This window comes from Poecilia reticulata, chromosome 21 (assembly GCF_904066995.2).
Source record: "Poecilia reticulata chromosome 21, P_reticulata-male-v2, whole genome shotgun sequence".
NCBI lineage: Eukaryota > Metazoa > Chordata > Actinopteri > Cyprinodontiformes > Poeciliidae > Poecilia > Poecilia reticulata.
Genome location: NC_088850.1, coordinates 11,079,493 through 11,099,007, shown reverse-complemented (window position 1 = coordinate 11,099,007; position 19,515 = coordinate 11,079,493). Strand labels below are relative to the sequence as shown.

Below are 19,515 nucleotides of genomic sequence, written 5' to 3'. Positions count from 1 at the left end.
ATCTGCTGTGCCTTCACCCACCTGTTGCGGCACGTTGCTGCTCAGTGGTTGAAAGAAAGCTGCTACACGTTTTCTGTGTTTGCAACAATAATGGATGGAAAAATTTCCCTTCGGAAAAGTCACAATCATGCTGTGAAAACTGTTGAGCAAACCTTGTCACTCTTGTTAAGATAAGCACATTTTTAAAACTGACCAATTGTACATGGTCAATTGTACAATTGGTCAAGGTTAATGACAACCTTTCTGCAAGGTTGTCATTAACATCTGTCACCTTAATATTAGCTAATTAAAAAAAAAAACTTCAGGTCATAGTGAAAAATCTTTAAATATTTAAGTATTTTAAAAATAGCGTATTTAACAAACTGGGTACAAATGATTAAAATCACACTGCTAGACTGTACCATAATTGGTTTAGCTAAAGATGAACATCATTTTTTCAGAAACTTTATTCTATAAAACATTACTACATAGCATGGCAAATGCAGCTTAGCAGCTTTTAACCCATGTTAAGGAACTTGCTGTGTTATTTGTCAACTGTGTATGCTATTTTTAGAAAAAAAATTATTCTTGTATGTAAGAGGGAGCCTACCCATTTCTCGTTGTTTTATATTCCACTTTAAGAATGGGTTTACACGGCTCTGGCTTCTTTCCATCCTTGGGCTGTTTTCCTAAAATAGAACAAACAGAAGTTACTTTACTTTGCCCGTTCGTTGCTTCCTCTTCTCCTCCTTTCTTCGTGTTTCTCGTCATTTAATTTCCCCCCTGAAGCAACACTTAAAACGCTGGGCTGAACAGTCGTAACAGCAACAGAAAACTTCTACAGCAGAGGAGAGGAAGACAACGATGGATATGTGCTGCAGAGGTCTGATGTTTGCTGGTGATTCTGCCGAGAAAATCAATTTAAACCTCTGGGGTTTTCAAGTGTATACGAAATTCAAATGTATTTAGATTTTTGTATAATGATAAGGCATTGAACATAATGACTTCCTGATGACTTCCGCAGGATCACCACCCTGCGGTAAGGTGATCCCTACCGCAGGGTGTACAGAGCAAATCTGTTTAAAATAAAGAACACTTTTAATAACGGATATCAAAAAAGACAATTAAGGAGGGACTTAAAAGCCTTACTTAAATCAGTCAAAGGAATTTGCATAATTGCCCATTAAATACCAAAGTAATTATGTATGAAGCAGTGAGGGAAACAACTAATTAAAAAGCTGGTGTGGTGAAATCCTTTCTGCATTTCCTTGCATACAAAAAAAAAAAAAGCTTGAAAAGTCCAATTCTTTCCCTTTGGTTTAATTACTGTCTTTGTTCTCATCTAGACTCTTTTGCTCTCCGACTTGTTGACACTCCCACACAACCTGCCGCCCTTTCTTTTTTTTTTTAGGTCCAGAAACTGTCAAGGTGTTCTGTGTTAGTATGTGACGCAGGGAGGCAGAAAGGTATGAAGTGAAACGACTTCATACGAGTAGATTTGGATTCAGAACGACATAAACAGAGCGGCGGCAATGGAGTGCATGTATTAAGGCACGAGGTACAGCGAACAGAGGCGGATTATAACCGAGCTGACAATAGAACCTCTAATTGAAACGGCAAGGGAATCATGAGCAGGCAAATACGTGGAGGAATGCTTTCAGTGAGCACGCATCTAACAAAATGCATGATGCATGTTTAATGGACAGCTTGGATTTTGAAAGAAAGAAAAACAACAGAATCAATGGCTGTCAGTTTTTAAACAAAAGGGGAAAGTATTATTTAATTATTTTTTTAGACAAAATGGATTAAATAAACAGATATTTTTGAAAAATAGGATATAAAATTTCAAAATATCTTAATGCAGCAAGTTCTATGAATAAGTTGTGTACATCATTTCCGAAGTTAAACAACAAGTAATCATGGCCATCAAGGTTTTCAGATGTGTGGAGCCAAAACAAAACAAAACAAAACAAAATAAAAATTATATTTTTATGACAATACCATTTTAGCATTATGTTAAAGTAATGAGATATTCTTCTCTAGGATAAAAAGATGAAGAATTTTCCCCTTTGAAAATAAATACTGTCATTTAGGATACGGTAAAAAATTGGAGACAAAATTGTTGCAGATTATTAAGTAAAAAATTATAATCAGCAACAATGCGAACTAAATCACGAAATATAAACTTTGTTAAAAATAGTTGCCTAGTAAATGCTGTTTTCAGAAAGATTGAAAACAGCTCAAAGACTTTTTTTTATTTGCTTCAGGAAAATCTGCTGATGAACTACATCTGTTGAGTAAAAGGGCTGCGTGGAAAAGCAAAAATTTACTTACAGGGGAATTGGGTAGTGTGGATGAGAACAAAGGAGCCAGCTAAATATGTCATAGGCAAATCAGTTTATGTTCCCCAGGTAACATATACCAGGGAATCCACTCATGGCAACATACTGCTTTGTTTTAAGAAAATTAGGCTCTTAATTAAATGCTGGCCACTCCATCTGTGGTTATGTTGTGTATGAAGAATGTACTGCCTGCGCTTCTTTTCATTTGCTTTCATTCTTGCTGGGAAGAAGTAGCATTATTCTGACATGACGTCTACTGTTTAAGAGGGGGCCTGCAGTGAGTGCAGCACACAATGGATGAACAGTCCATCGACTACGATGATGTCACAACTCTCTTTCCATTGCAAATATTGACCTGGTAATGAAGTAACTGGGTTAATATCCCAGTGTTAACCTGGTAATTGTATTATCAATGAAAATGACGTAAGAGTGTCCTCATGACCAAAATATGATAATGTGTTACCTGCCATCACAGGCTTGAAAATAATCAAAGAAATTAGTTTAAGCTAAAACGTGTAAAAAAAGAAAAATGGACAAAAAGTTTTATAACAAATGAAACATGGCAGCACACAACATAGAAGAATGAGCAGAAACAGGACTAACTGGATATGGAAGAATCTGTGATCAGCTGTGATAATATAAAACAATTCCTGCGCATATGCATTGTATCATAATGACCCTAACAAGGTCATTATGTAATAGGTCAATTTCCAGGAAAAAAATATATAACTTTTAGGGATGATTTGTTGATTCTATAACAGAATTGAAACGCAAATAACCTTTTGCTCAAGACATTATTCGATTATTGCTCATATTACAAATAGCAACAGGGCATCATAGGCCTTTCTGGACGGACAGACATAAATAACAAATACTGTGGAAGCTCTAAATGTGCAGGCGTCCGAATGCAAATTTTCTGAAAACAAATGTTTAGGTTGTACTTAGGCATGTGATCCAGGGCATGGGAAGACTGCTGCACGGCTCCCAAGAGCCTGAACTCTTCCTAACATTTTGAAATTCGGGTACAGAAGCAATTGTCTATGAACTGCTTTCTTAAAGCTCTTTGGATTGTCTTGGCCTTGCGATGGACTGGCGACCTGTCCAGGGTGTATTTAAAGTTTCACTGCACATCTATATAATGTTTAGGAGGCTACATCTTGGGAAAAGCATGCCGTCACAAACTCATATTGTATGTTCATGTATTACTTGTAGATATTCATTTCCTATTGAAATTTTGAACAATATACCAATTGGTATTTGTCGCTAGTTGCATCTAATATTAAAAACTAAAACCGACATACATATTTCCTTATGATGAATGGATCATCAAGTTGTTAAACCAGTTAACTCTGGGTTTCTGGAGAGTACCACAGAGCACGTGTTGGTAACAAAATATTAAATAGGTGGGTGACGCTGTGAATGAAGACGCAGCTCGTGAGTCTTCATCCCCTTACCATGCGGTGTGATTGTCTGTATGGGTTTTCCTTGGCCTCTGATGTTCCATGTGGTCAGAGTTCCATCTGAGTGACTGCAAATGAACTGTTTTCCCTCGTGATGCCAGGCAACTGAGTGGATAGCCTAAGAAATTACAGACAGAAAGGCAGAGAGAACGGGGGAGGTGGTCAGGGGAAAGTGGTTGAACAGGATAAGGATGTCATGTGCCACCATGTCCCTTACGCCACACGTTTGCTGCAGCGCTGAAGCCATACGGTACACGTTACTTGTGAGTGGTTTAAAAGCCTGTGACTGTGTGCTCATGGACAGATGGTAGATGTGAGGAAAAAAAAAAAAAAAGAGAGTGCCCTGACTTCTGAATTGTTATGGTATGCTGCAGTATTTTAAGAGCCATTTCTTGATCATGATAAAACAAGAGATGCTTAAGGGTTATTATTAGCAGGACTGAACTTAAAACATAAGGGTTTCACGCCATAAATGTAAAACATGCTTGAAGTAACAAACGGATCTGTATGTAATGAAATAAGAGCACATCACAAACAATGTTTTACGTTTCAACATTTTGTATTTGAACTATTACGTGTACGAGGTTTATAGCTACAGTAAAAAAAGATTACCAGTTAAGTCTTGATTGTGTTTCAAGTTTAAAAACTCAAAACTTGAAACCATTTACCACATAAAAAAATGCCTTAATTCTGTTCCTCTTATATCATTAATCACAACTGTTGTGGCATGTCTAGTTTACATAGTTTTTGCTGAATTTTAAGAAAATAATTACAACAACTGTTATGGGAAAATGACTGCTTTCATACCACATCAGTAGTTAGTGTTTGTCCTTTTTTATTTATATAGTCTGCTGTGTTAAATTTCAAAAGGAACATATCCATTCAGAGAAAAAAAAAAATCCAACCCCCTCACTTTTCCCACTTATTCTAAAGCAAAACGAATAATATTTTGAAAATCTCCACAACCACCACCCAGTGTTTGTAGGTTCGTAACAGATTTAAACATTTAAAAACAGCTACATAAATCTTTACAACTATTATCAGGGAAGGAAAAAAAAAAAAAAGTCTGCAGCATTTTCTTTAACATGAGTGAATTTCACAGTAGTAAATTCAGTTAACTCAACATGATTCAGAATTAAACACACTCATTTACAGGAGGTCTCACAGCTGAGTGCATAAGAGAGCAGAAACCAAGCAAGTCACAGGAGCTATGTGTTGACCGGTGAGACTGGATGGTGTCAAAGCAAAGAGCCGGGCAAGAAAGAAGACGTTTTGGCAGAAGGAATGTCTGCCAAAAATTGAGTGATCTCAATTTTTGTGGACATGGCAACAACCACTAGGATGCTGCCATATATGGCCACCCCACCAAACTGTGTAATAAGGAGACAAGAGTATTGATCAGAGACATGACCAATAATCCAGAGGTCACACAGGCAGAGCTTGTGTGTGAGCTTATACACTAATTTTAACATACAGAATGGAGTAAGTCCATGTTACTCAACATACTTGTAACTCTCCACATGCTATGGGTACATTGTAGCTTACTTTAGCATTGATGCTAATTTCTAGCATCAGAATGCTGGGTTCCAACCAACGGGTACACTTTGGCAGGCCCCGTTTAAATTTCTTAAGAAATTTCTAGTTCTACAAATGCCATTATCTTATACTGGAGGCACTATTCACTCTTTATAAATTTAATAAATTAGTGTCTCAACACAGAAAATGGATTTACAGCTCAGAATGCCAAAGGTTCTTTTTTAAATGTATACATTTCTTTAAGCATTGTTAGGGAGTAAATACAGATTTACACAGTAGGATATCCTTTAAGTCAAGGAAAGAGTCTAATTGATACAAAACAGTACATAGAGTTATTTTCAAACATCATTTCTTAGCATGTTATCTAGTATCTAGTGATATTTGCTTGTGGAATTTCCTTATTTCCTTTGTATGAAGATTTGTTGTGCGTGGTAAAAGTGGTGGGTTCAGTGAGCCGCAGCCAAGGAAGAAAGATGGGCTTGTTATTAATTCCCCACAAATGAATCACTGGAGTGCTGTGCCAAATGGCATGGATGTACTCCTGTAGGTGTCCTGAATGAAGGGTGAAGAAATTTCCCATTTTGCAAAATATATCTGGACCACACATTTTGAAATAGTCCAAGTTATCCATGACTAATTCACTTGTTTCTTCAAACATTCAGAGCTGATTTTTATTTATTTATTTTTTTGTAATCAAAATTTCATGATGACACTGGGAATGATGGACACTTTAAAGATATTTCATTTCACCTTATTTGTAAACAATTTCTTTTAAATTCAAATGTGCAAACTATCTATAACAAAGCAACTGATCAAACAACAAGTGTTGCAAACACATTATATACATTTAATGAGATCGACTCTTAAAGACAAGGCATCAAACTGAAAGACCTAACAAAAAAATCAATCATATTTTCATTACCAAGATCCTTCATTCACACCATCAATAGTTTCCTGACAGGCAACAAACCTTCAGAGTTCTAAAAGTCTGTTCATTTTGACAGTCCCGATGGGGGACAATCCACTACGCTTAATTGGAAAATGAGCAGGGTAATTAAAACACATGGTACTCATCAAATCAAACAATACCAATTAAAAAGACTAATTTCATGATTTATCACATTAGGCTCATTTCCACAGATTGGTCTTTAGGGAAGAGAGAATACAGTCAACACTCATTATAGTCACAGGGTAGCACCACACACTCACAGACACATGCTCTTACAGCAAGGCTAATAAGCACAAATTAATATTGCCAAAAGAAACCAGATGCAGGGCACAGACATCTATATTCTCAGCCTTAGCTGGAGTATCGTCTGGCAGCACTGCATCATGCTGGGACCCATAGGAGCTCTAAAGTACCACACACATAAACGTCTCGTTCAATCACTTCAGAGTACAATAGGCTGACCAAGAGAAAGCACTTAAAGGAAAATGACTTATTATTTTTTTGCTTTTAAAGACTTTTTCCATCCCATCATTATTGTAGAAACAATAAGATTCTGAAGAATCCATTTTATGTCGTTTTTTTTTTTTTATTAGGATCACATACTTGTAGCACTCAAATTGGAATCTCAACAAAAAGGTGGCTTTAGTAACAAAAAAAAGAAGAGGCAGATTCTGTGAATACATAGGTTAACATATTTCAAGATATTTTTTTTGTTTATTTTGACTTACAATAATAAAAAAATCTAAATATTTTAGGCTTCTATACAAAAAAAGCACATTACATAAAACCAATAAAAATGCATTTTCAATACATACATCTATACTGACACTATAGCCAGGGAAGGTAAGCCACAAAACCTGGATGTTTTACAGAGTGCGGCATGCAAGCATATTAATGGAAAGCTTAGCTAAAGAAAAAAAAAACTCTTTTAGAAAAAGTTCCACAAGTAAAATCTTTTAGACGTTTGTGGAGCAAAGCTCAATTTAGAAACTGAATGGAGTCTCCCAAGGCAAGGACTATGGCTGGAGCCAGAGACAATGTCAGAAGCATCTTATTTGGACTAAGAAGAATAAGAACCAGACTATTCCTCAGCTGTCCAAAGTCTGTCTTTTGGATGAAAGTCATTTTTGAATTTTGTTGCTAATGAAGTCTCAAAGCCTGGAAAAGTAAACCATGTTATGTGCTGCTGTTTGTTCACTATCTTTTATCAGGTCAGCAAAGCAGAAAATTTCAGAGAACTTCATACTTCCCTATTTTTACAAGAAGGGGGAATCATTAATTTCCACAGTAGTTTTATGGTAACTGAGGTGGTGTGTGTTTTTGTTTTTTATTTTTATTTTGCAAATTTCCTTTTAACTTTGGCTCATAATGTAAGATGACCTTTAAAGGTGCTTATGAGATGTGTTGTTAATAGGCTTTATAGAGAGACCGATTTCATTTTCCAACAGGACTTGGCATTTGCTTACACATAACCACTTGTACCAGTTTTAATGACCATGGTATTACTGTGTTTGATTGGAAGATCGCCAAGAAGGAGATAAGAGACATCAAAAGCAATAAAGCAGAAGAGGCGAGGGCAAAGGAACCTGGCCTGTTACAGGCTAATCACCTCCACGCAAAACCTCATTGCTGCACTTATTGATGCAAAAGGAGCTTCAGCCAAGTATTAAATGCAGTGGAGGGCTGGAGGACAGCGCTGGAGAATCTCCTGAACAGATCCATGAATCAGATTCGGAGGAAAAGTCCTAAAACACAGTTGCATCTTTTCTTGCTGTAACCTGAGCCAGAATTGACATTTTACTAGTAAATTCAGTCATGCTCATACGGATCAGATCCCACTCACCTCAGAGTCTCTGTAGTCACATACACTTACCTGGTTTTAACATCTACATCAAATGTATTTTAAATGACAAGTAAAGCCAAAAAGTCATGGACTAGACAGCAGCTCCACATATCTCCAGAATCGTATTTTATTTATTAATCTGAATGTTGGTTTTTCACTTGCTTTAGGCCAAAGTCATTAACTTTAACAGAGATACATGTTTTAGATATGATACTGTGTGAATGGTGTCAATATGATATGAAACTCAAATTGGATTGCTTAAATAAATTTCTGATGAGAATCTAAATAAGATGCGCCTGTAGATAACAGACAAAAAAAACATTAATTTCTCAGTAACTTCCTGATTTTGAGCATTTCCTAAGTCTAGGCTTGAATAAACCTTCCTCACCAGAAAATATATTATTCACATAATTTAACTTTTGACCTTTGTCCTTAAAAACTATGCAACTCCCCCAAAATGTGACTGAATACAGATTTAGGTCCACGAGACATACTTGGGTAATTGTGTGCACGCAAATATTCATCTATGACAAGAAAGTCTACGAATACAAGCACTCGGGGCAAAATGTCAACACCGATTCCCACTGAGCAATTCATTCTTGCTTTGGAATGAGAAATCCACTTTGGGTCTGTTGTTGAGTTGCCATCATTATATAAGCGCTGAATAAAACAATCCCCATTGAGCTCCTTAAGACGTTTTCTGTAATGAAAAGATGGTTCACAATCACATTTCATGACTGCAGCGAGGAAAGAGGCTTAGATAAAATTCATCCTAAAACACAAGTGCATCTTAGATTTTGGGGTTGCTGTATCCTGACTAATCATTAGATTTGTACCAAAAGAGAAACTTAATCCCAACTGTGATTTCAGATAAAAGGTCAAAAGTTTACACAAAGCTCAGCAATACTGACCCCTTAGCAATATATTGTTACAATGACATGAAATCACATTTCACTTATTTAAAAAATAGGTATTGTCTCTTAGTTTTCTTAGCTGTTTTTTAAAACAGAAATATTCAGCACACTGATGAACATCACATGGTTCTAAACAGCTGTAAATGGTCATCTGTCTGGCTTCATAACTAATCTTGGAGAAGAAAACAAAAAGATTATGAAACCAGAGTTTACTTAAAAGGTCACAAATAATCCATTTCAGATTTGAAAGCACAACTGCAAAAAAAAAAAAAAAAAAGGTTTCAAAACGACGAGAGTTTTCATCCCATGATTGTTTTTGTTTTGAAATTATAATAACTTCTCCTGGTTCTATGAACGATACAGTATCACTAAAACTCTCCTTGGCAGGTTTAGGGGAAAGTCATCAGTCAGTTGTGTATCATGGCCTAAATAGGTGAGCTCTGATTAAAAAGCCTGAAGGGGAAAACACAGTGGTGCTACTCTATGCTATACAAATATGGCAACAATTACAGCTACCCAATAGTGCCAGTGTCTGACACAGCAGGTTCACGCCAGTTTGCACACTTTCAAAAAAGTCAACAGTGTGTACAAGTTTCCAGACGATGCTGCATCAAAATCAACGTCTGCAAACAGTTGCAAGAATTAGCACGCCTTGCTAAGGCAAATAAAACAAGTTACTAACTCACCAACATTGGCTCTTCAGGTTCAGAACAGAAGGTCTGCTTGAAGGTTTGAATAATTAGTTAAATAAATTCGGCTTTTGCATGTCTGTGTCGATTGTTGAGATCATGACTGAGTCTGAGTGTGTAAAATAAGCTTCACCTCTTTCTCCACACAAACATTAACATAATCAGTTTTGTAGCACTAATTTATTACTTAACATTATTTAACATTTTAACAATGGCAATAGCATGTTAATTTTTTAATTAAATCAGTTATACCAAGTAGTACATTGAAGCTCACATTAATAATGCAGCACAATGAAAAAGTGGTACGCTTTAAGTTAACATAGGGTCAGGACATATTAGACTGTTGCTATTCAGTGGCAATGATATTCAAGAATAATGATAAGCTTCCTCAGATTATGCCTCAGTATTGAATTAAAATAATAAGAAGTGTATAATTTATAGCTGTAACTGCAATATAGTCCTTAATGTTTATAATTTACATAATATGTATTTTCACAACTCTCAGTCCTCCACAGACACCCAACAGATTGGATGCACAGCTACATCAGACACAAGCCAACTGCTGCCCAACTCACGGCTACAATGGAGGGTACATTTTTAAAAGTTGTGTACAATCTTGAATCAGCACTTCTATTAAAAAAAAATGAAAAACTTCTTAGCTTTTACATTTACTCTAGAAAATGGAAATACTATCACAATTTCATCTTCACTAGCGTTAACAGCAAGACATCGATAGCCAGAAGCAAAGATTAAAAAAAGCTTAAAATATAAGTATTAAGAATTCCATATAACTCCTGAGACATAAATAAATGAGAGCACAGAGAAAGTGACTGCAATCTGCAAAATGTAGAAAAGAAAATGAGTTCGGAGATGCACGGCAAATGGCAGGTTGTTTGTAGAGCTGACAGCAGAATAAATGAGAGAGCTGGAGCAATAGGACTATTAAGAGCACGACAGGAAAATAAAATAAAATCCTGCATTCTGTCAGAAAGCAACATCAACCAAGAGACAAACAAAAGAGGCTAGAGGGGCAGAGAATTAAGATCTGGCTGCCAATTTTGAACGATTCTTTAGGTTCAAACTTTGTCCAAAGGTGTTGAGTCAGATTGGACAAGGGAGGAAGGGTCAGCGTGACAGATGCTCTCTGGCTGGCACTTACTGGAAACCCATAGTGCTGATCTGCAGCTAATAATAGATAAACCACTGAAAGAAACATAGTGGATGATGTGCTCTCTCAGCTCTTTGAGAGCTTGTAAAACCAAAGTTTTATTGGTTCAGCTTTTTGTTCGAACTTCAGCAAAAATGCTGTGGTTATTTAGAAGACATGTTAACTTCCCAGATTTTGCTGACAATTCTTAAATATATCACAGCATCTGCAACAAAAAAAAAAAAAAATCTTTCACTTCTGTCTACTTGCAGATGTTATTTATTTTTTTACGTCCATTTTTTCATCATATCAGCCTACATCACGTTTTTGTATCCATCTTTTCAAACCCAGAAACTCATTCTGTCTCTCACTCAAAAATGTCCATGATAACAAACAAGCTTCAATATTAGCTTATTCGAAACTCTAAATCCAGAGCTGCTTTGAATGTTGGCTCGCTCTCCTTTTTGAGAGCAATAAGACGGAGAAACTTCCATGTTCATTTCTGTCAACGACTTTGATTCTTGGCAGCAAGCTTCTGGGCAAACCCTGGGGTTTGGATGAAAATGCAACAAAAACAGAATTTTGCTAGAAGTGTACAATGTAGTTTGGAAAGGGATTTGATAGATGAATAGATGACTACACTCACCTGACGAGAAAGAGTTTGCACTTAGTCATGATCTCATGGAAGACTAATTCTTGAATGATTGGTTGTGCACATATTTATTAAGTTCTACTGTTAGAAAATCCTTTTTTTACACAAAGTTCTCATCCAAGTTTTGGGCTAAAAAAAAAAAAACTTTAAAGAAAATCTTGCATTCTAATTGTATTAGTAATTTCCTGAACATCTTGTATAAAAATGGATTTAAACTCCATGTCCTCATTGTGAAGTCAGTCTAACTAACTGTTGCATCAGCCGTGTCCATCAGAGCGTTTCTGGAATCATATTGAAGTCGCAGCACAATCTTAGCCACAATCCCCTACTGATGTGGCATGTCGGCAAGCTAGAGGGTTCCAGGCCAAATTGCTCCACAAATATCAGATGTTTTCTAGTAACTGAGTTCATTTGCCTACTAGGAATCTGATGGCTACATTTTAAATGAGAAGCAAAAGAAGAAGTCAGTGTGTTTCGGCATCTTTTCATCCTTCATGTGCAAGTAATTCTAAGGAAATGCAATGGAGGAGCACTTCCTTTTCAACTCCTCCAGTTCCCACCCTACGAACGCAAAAGCCCAGTCTCTGGAGAGTTAGTGTTAGGACGAGGATAAGCCCGTTTGGGAAGATTCAGTTCTAGAGACTGTAATGCTCAGCAGCAGAGAGAGGTCATTAGTTTATCTAAGGGAGCTGGAAACAGCAGCCGCAGGAAGCAACAGAATGCGCTCCTAACGTACTGAAAACGCATAATCTTCTGTGCTGCTTGTGTTTGTGAGTCTCTGTATCTCAGAGCCATGCCAAGAAAGAAAAATGATCCGATTCTTCCTAACTGGTCGTCACAACATTACCACAGAGATCAGTGTAAAAGCAAGTGCCTGTTGAACTGTGTGTATGCCTGTTAGTTTTAGAAGATTTAGGTTTATAAGCACAAGCTTCTCTTCAAAGTTTCAGTTCATGCTAGGGCCACTTTATGAGCACATAGCCACGCAGGATTGATAGAAAAGCTCCAGGTGATTTTCCAGTCCGAGTCACTCGCCTAATTTCTTAGCTTATTTTCAGAGCGCTAGACGCTTATTTCCTTTAAAGTCACTCCTGACAATCTAATGCCAATGCTGAAATCACCAACAGTTGTAAACCCAACTGTCAATTTGTGAAACTAGCTCTAAAGAAAAATATACATGTTTTACAAGTTAGATATCCTCTAAGGACGTACTGACCAGGATTTTTTTATTCCTCCATACTGATTACATTCATTCAAGAATAGGCATTTGTTGATAATGTGCCCCAGACAGTGTGAATATGCTGCACCTACAGAGGGTTAAACTAAAGCTGCAAAATTCGGATAATTTGCCACCTGAAATGTGCATACTTTTTTTTTCTAAACATAAAACTAAAAACAGGACCTGTATTCCCAAGGATTCTCAAAGCGCTCCCGTCTTCCCCTAAAACATCCTGCAAAGGAATCCCAGCTTAAGAGTGATTTAGCCAGCTGCTGGGATCTAATACACCCCCGTTAATCAGCAGATAGAAATTACCAATCACTGACTGGATTAAGAAAAGTATGTTATGATGATGATTCTACGCAAAATGAAACGAGTTGCCACACAGCATTAACGTGTTTGATCACACTCTATTTACATCCTCATTATCATTTGGATTTGTCTCAGCTTCTTGCCATGCCGGTAATTTCCCCATATCATCTATTTGATATTAACGTGGATGCTTAGCTGTCGGTACATTTTTGTGATCGCCTGTTTGTACAAACTTGTATGATCTGGTGAAACGATTAACATAAAATGGGGAAGTAAAAAAAGGCGAAAGCCAAACGGGGCAGGAGCAGTGGCAGCTGTTGGAAGAGCTCCATCCCTTATATGGGGAATGTTTCTCCTTTCCAGTCTTCCTTCCCTAAGACACATTTAGGCTCAGTAAAAGTACTCCAGACATTTTGTCACATGAGGACCTCTCTTAAAGCTTAAGGTATTTTGTGAATAACTCATCTTATTTGGGTAAAATTCTCAGAAAATATTTGCAGAAATTTTAATAACTTTCATAAAATGACATCACTAGGAGCTCCTTTTAGTCTTGGGGTTTTTTATAGCATGGCCCAAATGTTTACAGCCTCTGCATAACAAAAAAAAAAAACATACCCGTTTTTCAAACTGTCTGGCATTAAACTGAATTTGTTAATTGCTCATAAACATACACGCACATCTCTCATGTCTTTTCTAAATTATCTTTCTCACGTGTAAATTTACTTTAATCTGAGAATGTTATTTTTAGTTGATGTACAGTATTTTTTATTTGTTACAAATTTACCTTTATTGCACAGTCTTATTTTTCTGTTTTTATATATTTTTTTTGTTTTTACCTTTGGGTTAATGTGCATTCTTCCATTTAAGTTTCTGCTGGTATAACTTAACATCCCCGTTTAATGAAATGCCACAAGTTCCCTGTGCATCAAAAAAACCTACACAACATGATTCTGCCGCCCCTGTAATTCTAGTTATGAGTCACCCATTCAGAAGCTTCTGAAGCAATGAATGGTTGCTAAAGGCAACAACAAATTACCAATGACATTTGATGCTTTACAAGGAATTTAAAGGCATAGTAATGGCCTATAAATCAATGACCTTGTGAAGTCTAAAAAAAACAAAAAAAAAAACAACATTGGCCATAAAACTACCACAAGCTTTAAATTTCACATTTAACCCCTGTCAGATGTGCCAACTAGGCAATGGGCTTTACTGAAGAGCTAATAAAAATTTGATGTCGATTTGACTGCATTAACAGCACTTTGCTGTCAATCAAATTAGCAAAGTAAGAAGGAGGGGATGGGTGCTAGGGGGAACTCGCTTCTGGCTCCTGCTTCTAAAATCCATTCAAGCAACAGCAGTTTTTATCATTTTGGCAAAATACTCATTTTAAAAACATCATATTTTATGTTATGAAGAACATTCTAGGGAGAAAATAAAATCACATGTGCATTTGACATTAATCGTTGCAATGCAACATTCAGATTTCAGATGGAGAAGTATTAAGAGCAGAATGTATGCAAGTTTGGGTGTTCTTTGTGTCTAACACATCTATTGGTCTTAAATAAGAACAATATAATTATCCAGAGGATTTATATATTAGAATACAACAAAAATAAAGGCATTCAGAATCTAAGTTAAAAGTGCATGTCCCTTTAACCAACATATATTCCTTAAAAGCATGCATATATTTTTTCTCATTGTAAAGAATATTTTCAGGAATTTAGAAAAGGCAGGAATTTATAACTCTGCACCTTACTCTTATTACCAAGAAAACACGAGTACATTTTGGTGCACACTATACTTTGCAGAAGAAAAAAAAGGTGCAGCCCATGACGCTTAAAAACAGTTTTGTCTGAGACATCACTTTCATATTTCATTTTATTTCTTGTGTATGGGTTTTATCCCATTATCTAGTGCATATTTGGGAGAAATCAATAGCCGAAACCAAATATGGATAAATCTAACAAATGCAACAAATAAAAACAAAAACATCTCCTTAGATCTTATATTTAGATCAAAGCAAATCTAAGCACAAACAGTCATACAGTAACTAAACTCAGAGCCAATATCGCTGTTAAATGACCTTTTAATTGGTATTAAAAGTTATTCAGGTAGTGTTTACTTTTTGTACTTTTCAGTTGCCTTTAATATGTACATATTTATTGTTTTTCCATTTTCTCCATTTTCCTAATCACATGTATTCCCATTTGACAAAAGAAAGAGAAGGTAAATTGTCAAAGCTAGAAATTAGAAAGAGACGTGCTGAAAGGTGGCATATTACTATGCTAAAGATCCCAGTGGTCCACAGATACTGATAACAGTGTCTTCATAACACTGCAGAGACACAGCCTGATAAGACTGATTCATTGCTCTGTTTTCCTCCTATCTGCTGACTGGTGATCCGGTCAATTTTCTGCACACAGTGACTTTTTACTCAATAAATGTGAGCTTTGAAACTTACTGATGGTCTGCACTTATTCTTACAGCTCCAAGCAAAGCAAACACTCAGTAAAAATTTGCATCTTTACTCCACCTGAGTTTTCATCAATGTCACATAGAACTGAAGTCAATAAAGCCATGGGACTCCAGCAGAGTGACCCGGGGCATCCTGCTGACTGTACTTTTTTTGATTGACGACAGGGTCCAGGTGCTTCTAAAGAATCAGCTGCCACCCTCCAATACTATTGTAAAATAAAAAGAAAGAAAAAAGCAAGCCCCAGGTCTGATGATGTTAAAATTGAATCTTAGTAATATATACATTTTTAGCAAACGCTTTACTTTTAGAAAACACAGCTCAGGAAGGTCATGAAAATCTGATCCAGTTTCAAGGTTATAAAAGAGACAACGGTAAGTTTGCGGCTGATTGAAAACCAAAGGAAAAGACTCAAAAGGGAAGAAATAAATCAGTGAGATTTGCCTACCTCATCATAAGTGTAGCGATAGTCTGCTTTCTTTGATTTCAAATCCCACAGGACCACGATCCCAGACTCAAATCCAATTATAAGCTGCAGAGGAAGAGCAACAACCATTCAGTGAGACCGGGGGATAGAGTCGACCCTCTGATGAGCTGAAACTGAAGTAATACTCTTGACATTCCAGCACAATATGATAGAAAGTCGGTGTAAGTAGCAACCTGCTACTCCTGGTTGACAGTAGAAAAGGCAAGAAAAGAAAAAAAAGGCTTGCAAAAAGAACAAAAGGCTGCTTTGATTCTTGACAACCTATTTAAGGAAACAACACCTACCACACAGTCTCAGAACATTCAGATTTCAGTTTGTTTCACATCTGTCTAAAAAAAAAAAATATATATATATATATATATATATATATATATATATATATATATATATATATATATATATATATAAAGCAAACAGAAAGCTTTTTAGATTAATCTTAAAACGTGAAGCAAATAAATAAAATGAAAAGAAATAATTTCAGCATTGTTGTGGGGCGTTCTTGCAGTAAGTGTTTTACAAATTAAGATAAATCATTTTCTTAAAATCTTTGTAAAAAATCTAATTTAAAGATATTTAAGTGTGCAGCTGTCATGTAGCAAAATGTGAAGGTAGGAATGATACTCTATATGCAGTGCATATTGTGGACACTGTATTTGTTGGGAAGCCTATATGCAGAAATACGTTGCAACATCAATGTGCACGTTCATGCAAACATTAAAATATGTATGCGTGAAGTCCTTCATTTTCTTTTTTAACAGTGCTACATTTTTTGACAGAATGATGGCTGAGAGAGCTCACAGACTTATTAGAACAGGCAGATGGACGAATCACAAACACATGGAGAAGACATGTTCATCTGTTTGACAGTAGGCGTGCCACAAACACGCTCAAAGCATGAATTAGATCATTGTGATTTGATTGGTCACAACATAAGCATGAAGGGTACTACTGGAAAAAAGGACAGGTAACAAAGGTGTTTCCAGCAACTGGAAAAGGATTGTGACACAATGACGTTTCGTTTCTTTGACACACAGTGACCAGCAAATTCCAACAACGGATGTACAGCAGTAGTTTGTCTGTGTGACCATATTTGGTTTTCTTTTGGTCGACAGGATAAAAGTTTCCAGTCATGTATTTTTCATCTTAAGAAAAGAGTTGCTTGGTAACTTCAAGCATTCATAAAAATGTCAATTTATCAAGTGTTCTGAAGAAGGGATAAGCAGAACAAGAATTTGCAATAAGAACTGAAAAAAATGACTGAATATTCACAAGCAAAACACGTAGTTTCATTGCTGTGTGTGGTCTAAACAAAAAAAAATAATAATAATAACCTTTAATATGCGTTCTTATATTACTTCTGTTCTTCAGCTGGAAATGGTTCACTTCACATGAACCATTTCTGACCTCCCTCAGTTAACTTCCAACTTTGCATGGATGATTTAAAAGTACAGGTTAAATTCAGATAACAAAAGCCCAACTGCTTCAAGTTAGAAGTTTTCATCTCATATGCACAAATGTTATGTTTTTCATATTCACCATGCTTCTCCGAGTATTTAGTTGAGAGTATTTAAATAGTTTAATTTCCAGGCAGAGATCCAGCTTTTAAAAGCAGTCCATTAAAATTTGAACAAAGCTAAATTCAAGGTTATTCCACAAACTTGATGTTACCATGTTGTATCAATTATCAAACAAGTTTACTTTGGATTTTGGATCACTATGTATTTGGAACAACAAATTGTTTCCAAATTTCAACCATCTATATGTTGTGTTGAGACAAAATTGAAGAATTTGGAGTGTGTCCATTTTTTCAACCACGTTGTGTAATTCACCCGTTTGAGTGGAATTGAAAACAAAATCCTCATCATGTTGCTAACAACATGATGTATTCTTAATTCTTTGACAGACTTCCTTTAAGTCTCATAATCAAAGAGCTCAATCTTCATCTGTTTTAAACCTGAAACTGTATTTAAGGCAGCATTTTAAATGTAAACGTCAACAGCCATGAATTTTAGTCAAGCATTTGGTTATTTGTTTTGGAGCAGGATGTTCTTTGCTGGTCAGCACCCTCTCAGTCCATATTGATTTTAAACCTGCATAAGTGTGAACAAGGACTCTGGTGCGTCACTAACGTCTTGTTTACACTCGGCTTGAAACTTGTTTGGTTGTTCTTAAACATTCAAAGCAGAAACTGGACACTACTGGCTACAATCTTAAACACATCCCAATACTGGTTTTGGAATCAAAATAGAACAGTAACATTAAGTTTGAGGATGACCCAGAAATTAACTATGTTGAAAATGTGTGTAGTCTTTGCATAAAAGTCAGATCAAGGAAACCAACGAGGTTAAAAGAGCTTCACCAATTCTGCCTAGATTTGCCCAAAATACAAAAAAAAAATCATGTGCATTATGTGCCACTTACAAGAAGATTTTACTAAATACAGAAAATCCACTATAAATTCAGACTTTTTATTCTCTGACATAGTTTGTCGTATGATCATTCCACTCAGGGGAAAATCTGTTCAAATACATGATTGAAAGCCCTTTATTAATAAACGTACAGTGGTGCCAGCAATGTGTATGAAAACTTCTGACTGTAAGTGGGACTAAGCATTAAACCACAATGAAGAAACGTACAGCTGTAGAGAAAAATGTTGTGTTTTACCTTTCCCTCATCCATAGGGTTATCACTTATGTGGACAACTGGTCCAGGGTGAGTCTTGGAGGAACTTATGAGAGACAAAAAGACAGAACAGAAAATGTATTTTATCCATTTTGAGCTATGATACACAAAATAAAAACAGCATCAGTGCCATGGGGAAAAATCTGAGCCCCAATTAGAGATTATTTCAGTTTTTTTTGGTCAGACCCAAATCTTTGAGGTAATAACACCATTTTTAACATATAGCAAACATAACCCGAGTAAATAAAAGCAAACTACTTTTAATTTTTGAATCATTATGGTGTATAAAAATCAACAACAAAATAAAACTCTCCAAAAGCATGTAGACATATAGCATATAAACTCCAAAAGCCTTAGAATTGGTTTTATATCTTTTTTGGTTACAACCACTTGTTCTTGAATTCGTTTATATTGTGGTATAATGTGTCGTTTTAGAGACGTTTTAGCCTACTTCATGTTGTCAAACAGGTTCTATGTCATTTGACAATTACATTGGTAATTATGTTGCCAATTATGACCAAAAACAGATGCTATTCCTTCATCTATATTGAAGTAAGTATTTTTCTTTTTAATCTATTTTTCATATTGCATTTGTGTTAAAACTGTGTGTTAATACTTGCTTAAAACAAATGCAACGGAAGCATTGTGTATATATATACAATGATATGTTAATTGACAATGCGCTTAGAGTGGTTAATGTCAGATCAATATTTATGTCTGATTAGTAAACAACTATTATCCAAAAGAATTCGGCTGAGAAAAACTGAACATAAAACCGAACAATGTACTTTTTTCTTCAGTGAAAGGATTGAAGGGAGAAGAGAGAAG

General features: G+C 35.9%; 1 protein-coding gene across 5 annotated transcripts in view; it reads right to left on the bottom strand.

Annotated features, from left to right (window-relative positions):
- The window catches only part of stxbp5a (syntaxin binding protein 5a (tomosyn)), a 102,197-nt gene that overhangs the window by 27,840 nt on the left and 54,842 nt on the right, over positions 1–19,515 (bottom strand). For all 5 annotated transcript variants that reach the window (XR_014085612.1, XM_081602525.1, XM_081602526.1 and 2 more), the window contains exons 6-9: positions 18,670–18,733; positions 15,967–16,050; positions 3,776–3,899; positions 590–668 (exon numbers count right to left, since the gene is read on the bottom strand). Coding sequence is in view for 4 of the 5 variants with exons in the window: in XM_081602525.1 (XP_081458651.1) it covers positions 590–668; positions 3,776–3,899; positions 15,967–16,050; positions 18,670–18,733 (351 nt within the window). In the remaining variant the exon portion in view is untranslated. The remainder of the gene's footprint in view (positions 1–589; positions 669–3,775; positions 3,900–15,966; positions 16,051–18,669; positions 18,734–19,515) is intronic.